This window comes from Otolemur garnettii, unplaced genomic scaffold, assembly GCF_000181295.1.
Source record: "Otolemur garnettii isolate 467f Iridium unplaced genomic scaffold, OtoGar3 scaffold00020, whole genome shotgun sequence".
Lineage (NCBI taxonomy): Eukaryota > Metazoa > Chordata > Mammalia > Primates > Galagidae > Otolemur > Otolemur garnettii.
Window position 1 is genome coordinate 21,306,168 of NW_003852415.1, and position 16,364 is coordinate 21,322,531.

Sequence of the window (16,364 nt, forward strand, 5' to 3'; positions counted from 1 at the left end):
CTCAGTTGTGACAAATAAAAATGTCTCTAGACTGTGCAAAATGCCCCCCCATTTTAGATCCACTGGCCTAAGCCATACCACTGTGGTCCTGGGTTTTCAAATGCCTTGCTGGCTTCAGAGATTTCCATTAAAGCAGCCCAGGCCCAAATACTTTGTACTGGATTCCACGCTTCTCCTCTTGAGAGTCTGTGTGCCATGGATGTCTGCCTCTCCTGTGGCACCCAGCACCATCCTATTAATAAACTATAACATAGAACCCATGGTGGGGGCACCCACTCAGCAGATACCTTAGACCCCTCAGGTCTAGACGCAGCAACCATTACCTGCAGTGCAGAGAGGCGCTGTGGGGTAGGTAGGGGGCAGCTCCGCCCCAGGCAGCCATTCACCTTCTCTACCACGGCCTTCAGCCACAGCTGGAACTCATCTACATCTGCCTGGTACTGTGCATGCTCCCCGGCCACCTGCTCCAGCAGGTCTACCCGGTCCTGTGGGAGGGAAGAACCATCAGCCATGAGGGTCTCCAGCCCAGTCTGCCCCTGGCCGTGGAGGCCAGAAAACCTTCAGCCTGCCTTTCTCTCTCTCTCTCTCCCTCTGTGTGTGTGTGCAGTATGTTGAGGGCAGATATACAGCCAAGCCTCAGCCCTTTCACTGAATACAAGGAGATCCCAGGTGCTCTGTTCTGCCATATCAACCAGTATTTTTCAACCTTTTTTTATCCCACACACACTTGAACCTACAGTTCCACAACACACTTAAATTATGTTGATTTTTAAAAAGTAAAAAAATAAAAGAATATACTTACTGTGCTTTAAACTTCTTTCAAAAATAATTTAATTAATGATCTTTAAAGATTTTCATAGCACACTGGTTGAAAATCACTGGCATAAGCAATATGCCAAGAGACTCTTAGCTTTGGAGACTAAAGCATGTTGGCACTGGGCTCTGCCAACTATGCAGCCATGTCCTAGTAATGGCGCTGAAGACTGGGACATGGTAACAGAGGTGACCACAGCAACATTAACACCACCACTACTACTACGTAACACTTACTTTTTGAGCCCCCACCAAAGTGCTGGGCACTTGCCCTAAGAACTTTACATGTATGATCTCATGAACTCTCCTGACCACCCCGTAAAGTGGCACCAGTCTGACAGATGAAGACTAGGACGCAGAGAGGTAAAGGGACTTGTCCAAGGTCACCTAGACGGGAAATTGCTAAGATCATAGCTCTAATACACAACAGTGTCTACAGTGTATGCAAATAACTGACAGGCTACTCCCATTTCCGCATGGGTTGGAATCATCTCTATTTTTAGCCAGTCCCACCAAAGGTCTGACCGTACAGGGGCAAGACAATAGTCTGAAGGTGGCTGACATTTGGGGAAATTACAGTGTCCCTGTTATCAGACCTATTATGCTCCTAGAAACTTAGTTTCTCCAGTTACAGCACTGTCTCCTTAAACACCTCAACAGTTCCCTACTGTTCCAGGCTTAAATCCAAGTTCCAAAGCCAGGGTTGTGGCTCCAACCCAGGCCCAGCCTTGAAGATGTAACTAACCCTCTGGGCCTGAGTCTGCTTGTCTGTCTGGTGCAGTTACAACAGCACCGCTCACCATCCTTAATCATCAGAGAAATGCAAATCAAAACTACTTTGAGATATCACCTAACTCCAGTGAGATTAGCCCATATCACAAAATCCCCAAACTAGACATGCTGGCGTGGATGCGGAGAAAAGGGAACACTTCTACACTGCTGGTAGGAATGCAACCTAGTACGCTCCTTTTCAAAAGACATCTGGAGAACACTTAGAGAACTAAAAATAGACCTGCCATTTGATCCTGCAACTCCTTTATTAGGTATATATCCAGAAGACCAAAAATCACATTACAATAAAGATATTTGTATCAGAATGTTTATTGTAGCCCAATTCATAATTGCTAGGTCATGGAATAAGCCCAAGTGCCCATCGATCCATGAATGGATCAATAAATTGTGGTATATGTACACCATGGAATACTATGCAGCCGTTAAGATAGATGGAGACTTTACCTCCTTCATGTTTACATGGATGGAGCTAGAAAATGTTCTTTTTAGCAAAGTTTCTCAAGAATGGAAGAAAAAGTATCCAATGTACTCAGCCCTATTATGAAACTACTTTATAGCTTTCATATGAAAGCTATAATCTAATTATAGCCTAAGAATATGGAAAGAGGGGAGGGGAGAGGAAGGGAGGGGGGTGGCTGGGTGGCTGGGTGGAGGGAGGGGGATTGAAGGGATGACCTCTATGGGTTATCTCACAAGGGTACAAGTGAATCTTTCTAAAAGTGGAATATGAACATCTTAACGCAATAACTAAGAAAATGACATGAAGGCTAAGTTAACCAGTTTGATGAAAATATTTCCAATTGTATATGAAAACACCACACTGTACCCTATGATTGCATTAATGTACACAGCTATGATTTAATAAAAAAAAATTTAAAACAAAGCAGCACCTGCCTCATTGGGGTGCAAAGACATGAAATGAGTCAGAATTCACACAAGCCCTAGAACAGTGCCTGGTAGTTAGTAAAACACCTACTAGCTGCGAGCCATTGTTGATCATCCCAATTTCCCCGTGTTCTTCTCACACCTCCAGAGGGTACCCACTTGGCAGTGCTAACCGCCAGCCTTCCCTTCTTTCTCTGAAGTCTTGCCCACTACCACAGGCTGAATTAAAAGTTCCCTCTGTGTTCCCCGAACACTGGGATCCAACTTTACGTGTATCACAGCACTTGTCTTTGCCATTGTCACCTACTGGGGGAACCAAGAGGGTCCCACAGACAAGGCTGCCTCTTGTTATTTCCTTCTCAGGGTCCAGCTTAGGGCAGGCTCTGTGAATGCATCCAGAGTGGCAGGAGGAATAAACCTGTTTGCCATCAGAGGGGAGTTTTCAAGGAAAGCCAAGAAAAGGTGACTCTCATTTTATAAGCACCTATGTGCGCCTGGAACTTGAAAGCATTATCTTATTTAACACTCAAAACAATCGGCTTGGCACCTGTGGCTCAAGAGGCTAAGGCGCCAGCCACATACACCTAAGGTGGCGGGTTCGAATCCAGCCCGGACCTGCCAAACAACAATGGCTGCAACCAAAAAACAGCCGGGCATTGTGGCGGGCGCCTGTGGTCCCAGCTACTTGGGAGGCCGAGGCAGGAGACTTGCTTGAGCCCAGGAGTTGGAGGTTGCTGTGAACAGTGAAGCCATAGCACTCTACCCAGGGGGACAACTTGAGGCTCTGTCTCAAAAAAAAAAAAAAAAATACTCAAAACAATCACAAAAAAAAAAACACTTTGCAAATGTCATGGGATGTCACATGACTTACGAGGACTTTACAGATGGAATCACATAGCAAGCGTCAAACTCCTAGATCACTGCTCGAGCCCAGGAGCTGCGAGACTGTTTCCATCAAGGCCGCCTAGAAATGCTTTCAGCTCTGCTTGCCATATGGTTTCCGTTGTAATTACTCAACAGCTCGTGTGGTACTTATGTTGAAGGACATAAGCAGATAACGTGTAAAGTATGGCTTTGTTCCAACAACACTTTAATTATGAACACTGAAATGTGGATTTCGTATCATTTTCACACATCGTGAAATATTTTGCTTTTCATTTTTCCCCCAACCATTTAAAAATGTAAAACACCCTTCTTAGCTCACAGGTTATACAAACAGAAGGTGGATTTGGCAGACGAACCATAGCTGGCTGACCTCAGAGCTTTACCATGGAGCTGGGTCATGTCCAGAGGGGTTCTGACCCTCTAGAAACTAAGTCAGAAGTTGTCAACTGGGAAGAGCAGACAGACAAGTGGATTTGAAAAGCTTCCCTAGTTATCTGTACATGCCTTCTCCTCCTTTGAGATGATCCCCACCAAATCTAGAAATACTGATAAGCTTTAACTTTTATAACCAATGAAGAAAATACCCCCATTTTAGAGATAGGGGAGCCCTTCTCTAATGACCGTTCAGTCATTAAGTCAACTAAGTTCTCTTAAAACACAGGTGCTGCTTGAATCTGAGTGTGGACCGTGACATGGGAGCAGTCTTCTTTGGGCTTCCTGCCAGCAGCCCTGAAGTCAGTGGTCAGTGCTGGGGCCTCCCTGGCTGGGTCCCTTTTCCTGAGGGCTCATTTACATCCATCAAAACCCTCCCAGAGCACATCTTCCATCTACAGGAAAGGCTCATTTATGAAACAAAGTGGTTCAAGAATAACAAGCAGAGACTGGTTGACACTGATGGTGATGGATGTGGCAGGGAAGCGAGCTCTCTCCTGAAGGTGCCGGCCAGCAGCTCAATTGTGTGAATGGTGAGGTGCTGGCACGCAGTGAGGTCCAGAGTAAATAAAAGTCTGCCTGATAGGGAGCAGGCACTCAAGAGTATACGGCAGGCAGGGCAGGGTTCCAGATGAGATCTGTGCCAGGCATAACAACTACAGAGCAGACTCCGGCCTGGCCGGGCCCAGCCACACCGAGGATGACAGGCTGACAAATGGGATGGTGCTCAACCTTCTCATTAGACCAAACAATTAAACCATCTGCGGCCAGGCAGAGTTGTCAGGACTGTCAAAACCTGACCAATTAACGGGGGCAGCGTGGATTTATGTCTCTGTGAAGGGCTGCATCAACAGCTATGATTCATGGCCAAGGTGCCAGGCAGACGAGCCTCCTGTGGAAGCCGCCGGGGAAGCAGGGAGATGGAGGATGTGCTGTTGGCCTGGCCTTTCTGAAGGTAGAATCAGTGGGTTAAAAAGTCCCAGCCCAACGGCCAGCCTGCTCTGTCTGTATTTCACTTGCAAATGCTTTAGGTTGAAATTAGACTGCTGCTCCTCTCTGGGCCTCACCTGGTGGCCTAATCAATAATCTCCTTCCAGGGGTTGGTCAAAGGCTATAGTCCAGAGAGGGATCTCTCAACACTAGAGGCTTTGCTAAGAAATATTCTGGATGTCACAAGTGGCTTTTATAATAAAATCAGGGAGGGGAAGACAAAATATACTTACTCTAGGCCAGGTCTTAAAATGTATGCTGTATAAGACTTAGTTTAACAAAAAAAATCTGTTTTAGAAATCTTTCTTTGACCATCTGACCTCCTTGGGTAAGGATGATCACTTCCTTCTTTGTGCCTCCCAAATGTTTCTTGCGTAAGATCCAGTAAAGCAATTATACCAAATCCGAGTTACTTAAACTTATTTATAAATTAATAAAGATGCAGGTATATAAGTGCCTTATAAAAAAAAGAAAGTGGTTTTTGGGTGGTGCCTGTGGCTCAGTGGGTAGGGTGCTGGCCCCATATACTGAGGGTGGTGGGTTCAAACACGGCCCCGGCCAAATTGCCACAAAAAAATAGACGGGTGTTGTGGTGGGCGCCTGTAGTCCCAGCTATTTGGGAGGCTGAGGCAAGAGAATCGGCTAAGCCCAGGAGTTGGAGGTTGCTGTGAGCTGTGTGCCATCACAGCATCTACCTAGGGTGATAAAGTGAGACTCTGTCTCTACAAAAAAAAAAAAAAAAAAAAAAAAAGTGGCTCTTAGAGGTGAAACACTGGCCTGTTACTTAGCATGAGGAATGGGGGCCTCTCCCTGCTAAGAGGTATTAATATGTACCTCGGCCCAGAGAACCTCCTTACCCTGAGGGTAGGCCTGGACCCCTGAGAGGACACCAGGCCTGATCCTTAAAGGGCCCTTACCTCGTCACTGGGGTAAAAGGACTGTCTTGAGGGACAGCTCTGGAAAGAGAACTGATGTCCCAAGGGGCAGCACTGGAGGGAGAACTGCTGTTAAGCCTGCCCTTGCCCCTTGGGACTTGGCAGGGCCAGATGAAGGCCACTGGCTACAAGTGCAGGAGCCAGGTCTGCCCCCTGCTTTGCCTACCCATTTGGGTCCCTATGCAACCACTCTGGGAACCTCTGGCCACTCCCCCTGGAGCCCTGGGTGTAGCTTGCTTTCAAACTGCAGGGGTGGGGTTCTCATTCATTCAATAACTAGCTCCAAGCACCTGCTGTTTGCCAAACAGCATTGTTGATGCTATTTATTCTCACTGCTACTGACAACAGAGGGGATCCTTTATATTGGGCAATGCTTGCCAGTTTTCAAAGAGTTCATATGTAGCTTATAGCCTCAAGACCTGGCTACAGGGAGGGCAAGCTGTCCTCGTGGCACACAGCTGGGAAGCAGCAGTGCCTGACTCAGAACATAGGTCTCTTCCCAAGATTCTAGGGGCCACAGCTTTGTTCTTAATGGATTTCTTTTCTCTGTGCATTATCTAATTTATTTCCCTTAAACCGTCAGCATGAAGAACCCAGGGGACTTCTAGTTCCAGCACTATGGCAGACTAGATAAACTGAATGCCCTGCCCCTACAGAGAGCTAGAAATACTGGATATAATATAAAAAGCACTGTTAAAATGCAGGCCCATGTCACACCAAGGTAAGGGATGTCCCCATGGACAAGAAGTAAAGATGCTATGGATGCCAGCCTGTTAAACTCACATGTGTGCTCGAAATCTAGGTTACTAGAAGCTTATGTTTAACGCTCAAGCTTGAATAAGAAGTACCACTTTGGACCCAGAGGAAGCAGAGACCACTGCAAAACTGCAGAACCTCAATTAGCCATCCCCAGCCACCCAGCCAAAGGGCGAACTAGAAAAAAATCCTTCCATAAACATAACAGGAGAAAGGAGCTTCCACGGTTCAGCCTAAGCTTTAAAAACAGTCCAAACAAACAAACAAAACCCCAGTAACTGTTTAGAATATGGAGTGAGGAGCTTGTTGCATGATACTGACTTGGGGCTCACATTTAGGGCACCCATTTGATTCAGAATCCCCCATGTTAGTACATTGACACAAAAATAGAAACCATGAAGCAAACACCAAGCCACCTTCAGGGAACGTCCCAGCCATGGGATTCTGCAGATGAAGCCCTGTTTAGGACGACCCCACAGCTCAAAATTACAAAGACCCCAGACAAACAATCTACCATGTCAGGAGACACAACAGAGAACAGCATTAGGCCCTGGAACTTCAGCTACCAGCACAACCTGATGGGGACTGTAAAGTAGGTATGCTCAGAATGGTTAAGAACATAGCTGTGGCTTGGCACCCGTAGCACAGTGGTTACAGTGACAGCCACATACACCAGGGGGTGGGTTCGAACCCGGCCTGGGCCAGCTAAACAACTGTAACAAAAAAATAGCCGGGCGTTGTGGCGGGCACCTGTGGTCCCAGCTATTTGGGAGGCTGAGGCAAGAGAATTGCTTAAGCCTAAGAGTTTGAGGTTGCTGTCAGCTGTGACACCACTGCACTCTACCAAGGGTGACATAGTGAGACTCTGTCTAAAATTAAAAAAAGAACACAAACTGTGTCTGGGAAGAAGGCATTTCAGGGAAAAAGGCATAATTAAAAAACAAAATAGAGCAGATAGACATAGTAAAGAACCATATAGTATTTCTAAATAAGTAATATTAGAACTTAATAACTCAATGAACTGTTTCAAAATTAAGGCAAGCATGAGGTGAAGGAATGCAAACAAAGGCTGGACAGAGGGATGGGGGAAAGGGCAAGAGAGAGCAGAGGAGGAAACACTAGAGGACCTAGAGGACGGGCAGGAGGAGAGAGGGAAGGGAGGAGGGAGGGAGGAGAGGAGAGAGGCTGTTCTGGTGAGAGCAAACATCACAGTCTATCAGCCAGCCATCATCACACCTTAATGTGATTAAGCACTGAGCAAGGGATGTCTGGATGTAGATAAGGGGTGGATAGGTGGGTGGAAGGCAGCCTGTTGGATGGGCAGTTAGATCATGGGTGGTTGGTTGGATAAACAAGTGGGTGATTGTAGGCAGTAGATAGTAATTAGACAGTGGAGAGATGGGAGGAGTGAATAGTAGGTGAAAAGGTGAGTGGGTTGACAGGTAGGTGAATGAGTAGATCAAAAGGTGAGCAGGTGATTAGATCAGGTGAAGAGATGAATAGGAGATTGCTGAGGCTGGTGGAAAGGTAGATGGATGAGTGAGTCCATCAAATGAGTGAGTCCAACAAATGTGTAGGAGGAAGAAGTCAGGTAGGCAAGTGGACGGGGTGACAGGTGGGTGGACGGTGACTGGGAGATTAGTAGTTTAATGGGGGGAGATAGACAGGTGAGTAGATGGATGGTTGGGAGGGAGGGTGCCTGGAAGGTGGGTGAGTGATAGTGAACAGGTGAATAATTAGACTGATAGTGGGAAACAGGTGGCTGGATGGGTAGATGGGGTGGATAAGTGAATGGGTGGGTGGAGACAGAGCCCAGCAAGCCTCACCTGAGCTTTGGCCTTCACTGTGTCATACTCGGCCTTCATCCTCTTTTGAGCATCTTCGTCCACACTGGGGTCCCCGATCCTGTTGAACAGGGAGGCAGCCTCCTCCAGCAGCCGGTCCAGGAGCACGGCCTGGCTGTCCACGTTGTGCAGGAGCACCTGGGCATGGCTCAGCTGCCACTGCTTCTCCTTCAGGCCCAGCTGTAGCTCCACTGGGGGCTCTAGTGTGACTGTCATCTTCTGGAACCAGCGGTAGAACTCATCTCGGGCCAGCAGGTACTCACTCCAGTGCAGCCACACCCACTCAATGCGGCTGTTGGCAGAGACGGCAGCCATGAGGGAGCCCATCTGCTCCTGCTGTGGCCCTCCCCAGTACCAGGGGGCTGTGGGATAGGGGCACGATCATGCCCTCTCTATCCTCAGAATCACCTGGGCAGCTGGTTGCCAGCTAGATTCTAGGCCTTCCCTCAGTCCACCTGAACAAGACCCCTATCCCCTGTGCAGTGACCTCTATCCCTACCCTCTCTGTCCAGATGCCTCAGAGTCCAGACTTGGTCCCAGAACCACCAGCACTGGGCAAGCAGCCTGGGGAACCTATCTCTTCCAGCACCCCAAATTCCAGCCCTTGTTCCCACTGTCTATGCACAGACACTTCCAGTTGCTTTTCTCTGGTGTTGGGACTCTGAACACAGTTGTCCCCAACCCTTAGCACATGCACATCCTGTAACAGCCAGGAAAGACATTCTCTGGAAATGTGTGCAGTCACTTACCATGTCATCTGTGGGTTTGTCACACACAGTAGGGATGGAAGGCTGGGGGCCTGCACATGGGTTCCAGGGGCTGTGTGGACTCCCTTGTAAACCTGCCTCTTCACCTACCTCAGTTTCCCAGCCTGTAACATAGAGGCGGCTCTATCTCTCTAATCAATATTAAACCATTCGTTTGGAATTCCAAGCACAAGGGTTTAGGAAGAAGAAAGCACTGTGCAAATTTCCTTCCTGTCTCCACTCCCATTCTAGCCTTACAGGAATGGAGAGAGTACACTAGCAGCTCTTGTTTACTGAGGGCCTACTTTGTGCCAAGCACTGGGCCTTGCTCTTGACATTTACTGCCTCTTCCACCCTCCTGACACACTTCGAAGCACCTGATTACCCCCATTGTCCAGAGGAGGCACTTGGCAGTCCTCCAAGAAGGACTGCTAAGCTCAGGGAGGTCAAGTAACTTTCCTAAGGCCACAATGGAAGTGATCAGCAGGACAGGAGTCAATGCCGCATCTGAGTCTCTGCTCCTCCCCCTGCTCCACCCAAGTACCACTTGGCTCCCTGGTACCAGGAGGGAATCTGGGCTGCAGTGTCGGCAGGCAATGGGCCTTCTTTCTCCAGAGCCATCCTGCCATTTGGCTGAAACCCTTATATGTGGCCAAGTCTACTAAGAAGTGTTGGGAAGACATGCTGGGAGCCCAATGTCTATTATTGTCATTAAGCTGGATTATAATTAGAAAGAGGCAGGCAAGACTGGCCCAAATCCCAAGAGAACATCCTGTCCCCAAAAATCTAAGGACTGGAAAAATGTCCCCTGAGCAGAGGTCCCTGGTCCTGGCTGTGTTACCTGTGACAGTGAGTCATGTAGGTGACCGTTTCCTCCCATTGGGCCTTGATGTCCTTCAGCCGGGCCAGGATCTCAGGCTTCTGGTCCCTGGGGCAGCATGCTAAGAGGGCTTCAGCTGCCCGCAGCACCAGGTCCACCTTCACACGCCCCGCAGGCTCCAGCTGGCATATTTTCTGTTGTGGGCAGAAATGCCAGTTTCCAGGGTTAGGCAAAATGCAGAGGGCACAGCCTTGGGAAGACAGTGGTATGGCACAGGAAGCCAGGACTTGAGGCTGTGATGTGAGCCTCAGCACCTGCACCCTTTCTTCCGGTGCCATGAGCAGCTTGCGGTTTGAGGGTGGGAGGCGGGAGCCTCAGAGAACAGCCCTGTGCCATCCCATGAGACTAAATTCCTTTTATTTCCAGTGGTGTGAACTCAGACACGGTTCATTCTCTCCTTGGACTGGTAAGGTGGAGGTATTAAGAGTATTTACCTTTCAGATGTTTGGTCAGGATTAAATGATAAAATGCACGTAAAGTGCCTGTCACAGAGTGCATCTGAGTGGGACTGCCGGGAACCAGCTCGACCAGGGGCCCCAGCTGAGGCTCTGGAATCAGCTCTGCTTTGGCAGGTCACAGCAAGATCTTGCTCCTGAGGCTGCTCCCCCCAGAGACCAAGAACAGACAGTCCAGTCCTGGGAGATGCTGTGAGAATGACTTTAACTCAAGGACAGCTTATAGCTGTCCACAGCAATCTGAGATGACTCCACACGCCCCCACCAGCCTTCCTGCTCTCCTGGCCTTGGGGTGATACCTGCATCCCTCTCACCCTGTTGTTCCTAGACTCTCCCAGGTCCCCGTCTCCAGCTTCTCTCAGCAGAGGTTCCCCTAATAAATGTCACATACATTTAATCTCATCTTGGAGTCAGCTTCTTGGAGGACTAACACATGATGTCCTGCAAATAGTCTACAATTAACATTAGCTATTGTCATTATTCGTTATTATTCCAGTTCATTGGTAGCTAAAGTTTAGTCTCTGTAGTGAAATATGACTAGATTCCAATTCCAAGGCCACTCCCTGCTACCCGTGTGACCTTTGTCATGGGGCTTAACTCCTCTGTGCCTATGAAATGGGAGATCACATTTGTGCTGCCAGGGTTATGGTAAGCATTAGGCAATGCAGGGAGAGCTGTTAGCACGCTGCCTGGTCCATGCCACATTCCTAGTCACTAATTGTTGACTATTACTATTATCTTTTCTCTTTTGAGACAGGGTCTCACTCTGTTGCCCAGGCTGGAGTACTGTAAGTAGCATGGTCATGGCTCACTATACCCTCAAACTCCTGGACTCAAGTCATCCTCCTGCCTCAGCCTCCCAAGTAGGTGAGACTACAGGCCGCATCACCATACCCAGCTAATTTTTAAAAAAATTTTTTGTATAAACAGGGTCTTGCTATGTTGTGTAGGCTGGTCTTAAACTCCTGGCCTCAAGCCATCCTCCCACCTCAGCTACCCAATGTTCTGGGATTACAGGTGTGAGCCCCTACACCTGGGCATTGTCATCTTTTACTTGCCTTTGGGTCTGTACTTCTTGACAGCACACATGCCTAAAGCTCAAGCTCAGATCCCCAGCCTGTCTCCCTGGTGGCTGGCGGTCCATTTCCTCAGACTGATGTCCCAGTGGCATGGCTGTCTCTGACCCTTCTCTGTGGGTAAGGTGGGGGATGGGCCCCTGAAATGTCAAATGCTGCCCCGCTGATGGTTGTGCAACCCCAGGCAGGTCACTCAACTACTCTGGGTCTTCCTTTCTTATCCTGAGACCGTGATGACAATCTGTTATGTTACTTCATAGAGCTATAATATTAATTTTTTAAATACTATTAATTAAAACATGGATATAAGCTAGGATACTGTGCAAACTATTAAGCAATTGGGCACTGGTCCCAACCTTTTTTGTCATTTAGCATGATAATGATTAATGATAATGATGATGATGGTGGGGGTGGTAGTATAGAGGGAGTGAATTTGATGCCTCTCTGCTAAAGGGAGAGGGGACTGGCTGGTCCAAAGGCAGGCAGAACCCAGCCCTACTTAACCCAAAGCAGAAATACCTGCCCTGAAATACAGACCAGTGTGATGTTTGCTGTGGGCCTGAAGCCAAGAGGGGCCAGAGGCCATGGCAGAGCTGCCAAAGCCAAATTTCGAGAAGTAGATCATACCCTCCTTCACTGCCCTGATGATTCTGCTCTTGGCTGGCATGTGAGGCCAGTCCCTCACCAGCAAGGATGTGGTCCAGAAGTGCTTGGCAGAGGCTGCTGTGCCCATGGGGAAGGAAGTGCCAGAACTGCAGCCACAAAATTATTCCTATTTGAAGCAGCCAATGAGGGCAACGGTAATGTGGGGATCGGAGGAAGGGAAAAACCTTGGGGAGAAGAGAATCAGAAGCCCAGGAAAGTGGAAGAATAAGGTTTATCAGGGTTTTTTCCTCCACACAGCCAAGACCAGTGACAAGCAGCTGAGCAGTATGCTGGGCGCAAGGGTCCTGGATAAAAAGGACAGTGCCGGCAATGAACACAAAAAGAGCCATAGGAGACCACAAAGCATTATGGAGCTCAAGGAGGGATGGAGAAATCAAGAAGGCTTTGGGGAGAAGGTGGCCTTGGCAAGTAAGCACAGAGATAAGGCAGATAATAAGAGAAGGAGGCTTGTGCAAAGATATAAAAGCAAGACATATTTAGGAAGGGTCCATCTGCCTGTTGGAAGCCAAGCCTCTGGAAATGCTATGTGCCCCCGACCAGGAAGAGGGCCTAGAAGCCTGTGAGGAAGCTACGTGGCTGAGGACACAGGTGCAAGACTGGGGAGACTGGGAACCAGACAGCAAAGAAAATGACATGCAAAACCAGCCTCCAGGGGCCGGGGGCTGGGCAGGAACAGTGCACATGGTATATACCCCAGCATCTAAAACCACAGGAAACAACGGCCCCTGTGTGGCCAGCTCTGCAAGAATGCCCTGCCCTGGGCCACCAAGTACATCCGTAAGTTATTTGTCTTAGTACCTTCCCTCCTTCCCGCAAGACAGCAAATCTCCCTTTCCCAGGAGCAAGCTGAAACCTAGGGAGCTCTGGAAAACTCTCCTGAGTTGCCATAGCCTAGCAGACATTGGAGACCAGGCCTCCTGGCCCCCACACCCAAGCTCTCTACTTCTGAGCCCGGTGGGCTCTCCGGGCACCTTTGCAGAAGGTGTTCACCTCCTTGAGGATTCTCAAGTCTCCCCAACCTTTTGGCAACACAAGAAGGGAGGAGATTCTTCCCCTACTTCAGAGATGGGGAAATGAGGTTCCGGGAGGGCCTGGGGACCCATTCCTGGGAATACAGCTACTAAAGGGCAGAACTGGACTGGAACCCATGTCCTTGGCACTGTGGCAAATGGGCCTGGAGACAGAATGTCCTTAACTGAGTTGGAGAGGACTCACAAGAGGGAAGGTCCATGGGTAGGTGGGGAAGGCACTAGCTGTTCCCACTCCCCAGTCGGCAAGAGAGAAATATTTTCTTTCTGATTGTGAAATCAGTTTTGAAATGGCAAAGTAAGTAGAAAATGTGCCTGAACCTTCTGGGAGGAAAAAGTGGCAGAGAACCCAGGACAGGACTCCCCTCTGCCTGGACTCACCTGGGGGCTTACCTGATAGAAGTTATGCCTTTGCTTTCCAGGGCACGTCCTCCCTGGCCTAGCTGACAGCTCTTCCTAAGAGCCACCCTCACCTTTGCTTAAGCCAGACCCACCACCAGGAGGTAAAAAGCTTCCAACGAAAGGTACAAGTTCCAAGTACTAAGTGCCCTGAGACAGTGAGTACACGTGCAGGGCTGTGGTGCTCACAGACAGAGCAGGGCAGGTGTGGGGCTGAGAGAGGAGAAAGGACGGTCAGAAGAGACTCATGGACAAGGGAGTGTTTCATTTTTCATGCACACCCAGACCAAACAAAACAGCATTCCAACTAGAGGCAACACACAAAGGCTTGATGACAGGAAATCAAAGAAGTTTTCTGCCAACAGGAGATAGGTGTGAGCTTGGGAGGTGTGTGACAGTTGGGGGAACTAAGGCTGGAAAACAGATAGATAGATAGATAGATAGATAGATAGATACAGTGGAAGACTTTAGATGGCAGGGAAAATTTGGTTTTTCTTTGGTGGGCAATGGGGAGCCATGGAAGGTTTTAGAGGAGGAGAATGGCATCATGAGACCCATGCTAGGGATGCTGTTCATACACGCTTGTGTGGCTGCCTTGGTTATTTGCACACTTATCTCCCCTTAGGCTGTGAATCCTCAGAGAGTGCCTCACCTGCCTCTATAGCCCCAGGTCCTGGCATGTGGATGGCAGAAAGAAAGGGTGGTCCTCTCTTTTGTGATCTGTCAGGGAGGTTTCCCCACTGGATGGGGAGCTGAACAGAGAAGAGAGCTAGACTGGGAGTGGGAAAGCTCTCCAGGCAGAGAGGATGGTATGTGCAGACTCAATTTCCCTGACTGCAAAATGCAGACAGTGCCTCCTCCCTCATGATGTTCTGGTGACGCTTAAACCAAAAATTAAATGTGAAAAGTGATGTAAATCCTTAATTTTTACTGTCTACTTCTAAAAATAAAGCACGAGATATTTATAAAAAAATGCAAAAAATCAATAAGACAACACACAAAGAGGAAACACACAGAGAACCAGAGATGAGGTCACCATCACTTCCAGCCGGCCACAGGAGAAGGTGGGCTCTTCCCTAAGAGCAACTATTGTTGGATGATAAATTAGAATTGTGGGATATCTAAATGGACATATGCCAAAGTGTGTATAAGTCAACTGCTTCACTTACAGATGGGAAAATGAGGCCCAGAGAAGGACAGGTGCTTGGCCAAGATCACACAGCACTCTAGCTTCAGGACAGAGTGTAAATCAGGTCTCTGACTCAGTTCAGGGCTCAACCCCCTTGTGCCCTGGCAACCCAGTCTCAGAATGGGGCAGCATGATGTCTGCCCAGGCACTGGGCACCAGCCCTTTAGTGCTGCTTGGACTAAGGCCCTGCCTTGTGTCATGTGGGTGGGTAGAGTAAGACCTGGCTCTAAAGGAGCCCAGGGCATCACTCCCATCACTGAAAGAGCCCCCTAACTACCCTGCTGAAGGCAGACCTGGGCCAACCCAGACCTAGCAGGGGCCCCAGCCACACGGAAACAGGGAAGGGGCAGAAAGCCAGGCCGGGGGTAACTGGGGAAGCCGGACCTGGCTGCACAGGAGCCCCTGCCAGGATAGGAAGGTCAAAGAGCATGCTTTAGTCCCTTCCCACTGAGTGTGGCCCACTGACCAGCAACAACAGCATTACCTAGAACTTGTCAGAAATGCAGACTCCTGAGCCCTACTTCCATCTACCTGAAAGAATCTGCATTGAAACAAAATCTTCTGGAGATGTGTATACACTTCCAAGTTAGAGAAGCCTAGCCCACCCCTGCCATTTAACAGACAGGGAATCTGACACATGAGGGGTGTGTCCCAGGCCTCTGCGTACCTCTGTCTCCCGGAGCCTGGCCTCCAGGGCTGCTCGGGGCCCCTGGGTGTTGTCATTGACCTGCAGCCGCTCCTGCACGGCCTTCATCCATGCCTGGGCATCCTCCACGCTCCTGTCGAAGCCCTCCTGGGGCTGCTGAGTCATGGCACCTGCACGGGCTGAGGGAAGGACCACAGGAGATCAGCAGGGGCTGTGGGGAGGCCCCCAGGCAAGCTGGTGGGTGGGGGACAGGCCCACACCCCACCACCAACATCCTCCCTGTATTCCCAGTTGGGCGATACAGCCAGAGGCCTATGTGTTTGTCAAACAGCCAAGGCACTGGAGATGGCAAGAAGGAGAACAGGTCTGGCCTCTCTCTGTGGCTGAGCTGAGAGAGTGAGCCTGGGGTGCCAGGCGGGCAAATAGTCTCTCTCTTCGGCCTATCAGCTCTCTGCTATCCCCTCTTCCACCAGCTTGGAACTCCTTGGCAATTCTCTTCTATCTGTTCAGGCTGAAGGCCTCCAACAGAGGCTCTGTAAGCATCATCTGAGATATCTGGACCCATCATGAAAATTGATTGGAACAGATCAAAGAGGTCTCATCCTAAGGAACACAGTTTCAGGCATCACAGGAACTGATGCCGGGTCTGAGCTTCACTTGAGGTCAGTGACCCTCTCGGGCTGGGGACAGCCATGTTAGCAGTGTGTTGTCCCTCCTTCTCCATCACTCTGGGTCCACTGCAGCTGCCAGTTACCTGGCTTAGTGCAAGCTGTGCAGCCCACTTGCTGCTTCTGCTTCCTGCTGGCATAGGTCACCCTCCAAACCAACCACCTCTGCTAGACTGCCCATTCCCCGGCTTACCCTAGGCTGTGGCTACAAAGTCTCAGATTTTTCTCCTGTGACTTTCTTTTTTCTTTTCTTTTCTTTTTTTTTTTTTTTTTTTTTTT

At 49.2% G+C, this 16,364-nt stretch overlaps 1 protein-coding gene across 2 annotated transcripts in view; it reads right to left on the reverse strand.

Moving 5' to 3' along the window:
- Positions 1 to 16,364, reverse strand: part of SYNE3 (spectrin repeat containing nuclear envelope family member 3) — an 89,562-nt gene that overhangs the window by 31,615 nt on the left and 41,583 nt on the right. For both annotated transcript variants that reach the window (XM_003787019.3, XM_023511542.1), the window contains exons 2-5: positions 15,439 to 15,596; positions 9,920 to 10,092; positions 8,315 to 8,624; positions 324 to 485 (exon numbers count right to left, since the gene is read on the reverse strand). In XM_003787019.3, coding sequence (XP_003787067.1) covers positions 324 to 485; positions 8,315 to 8,624; positions 9,920 to 10,092; positions 15,439 to 15,582 — 789 coding nt within the window. In that variant the 5' untranslated portion in view covers positions 15,583 to 15,596. The remainder of the gene's footprint in view (positions 1 to 323; positions 486 to 8,314; positions 8,625 to 9,919; positions 10,093 to 15,438; positions 15,597 to 16,364) is intronic.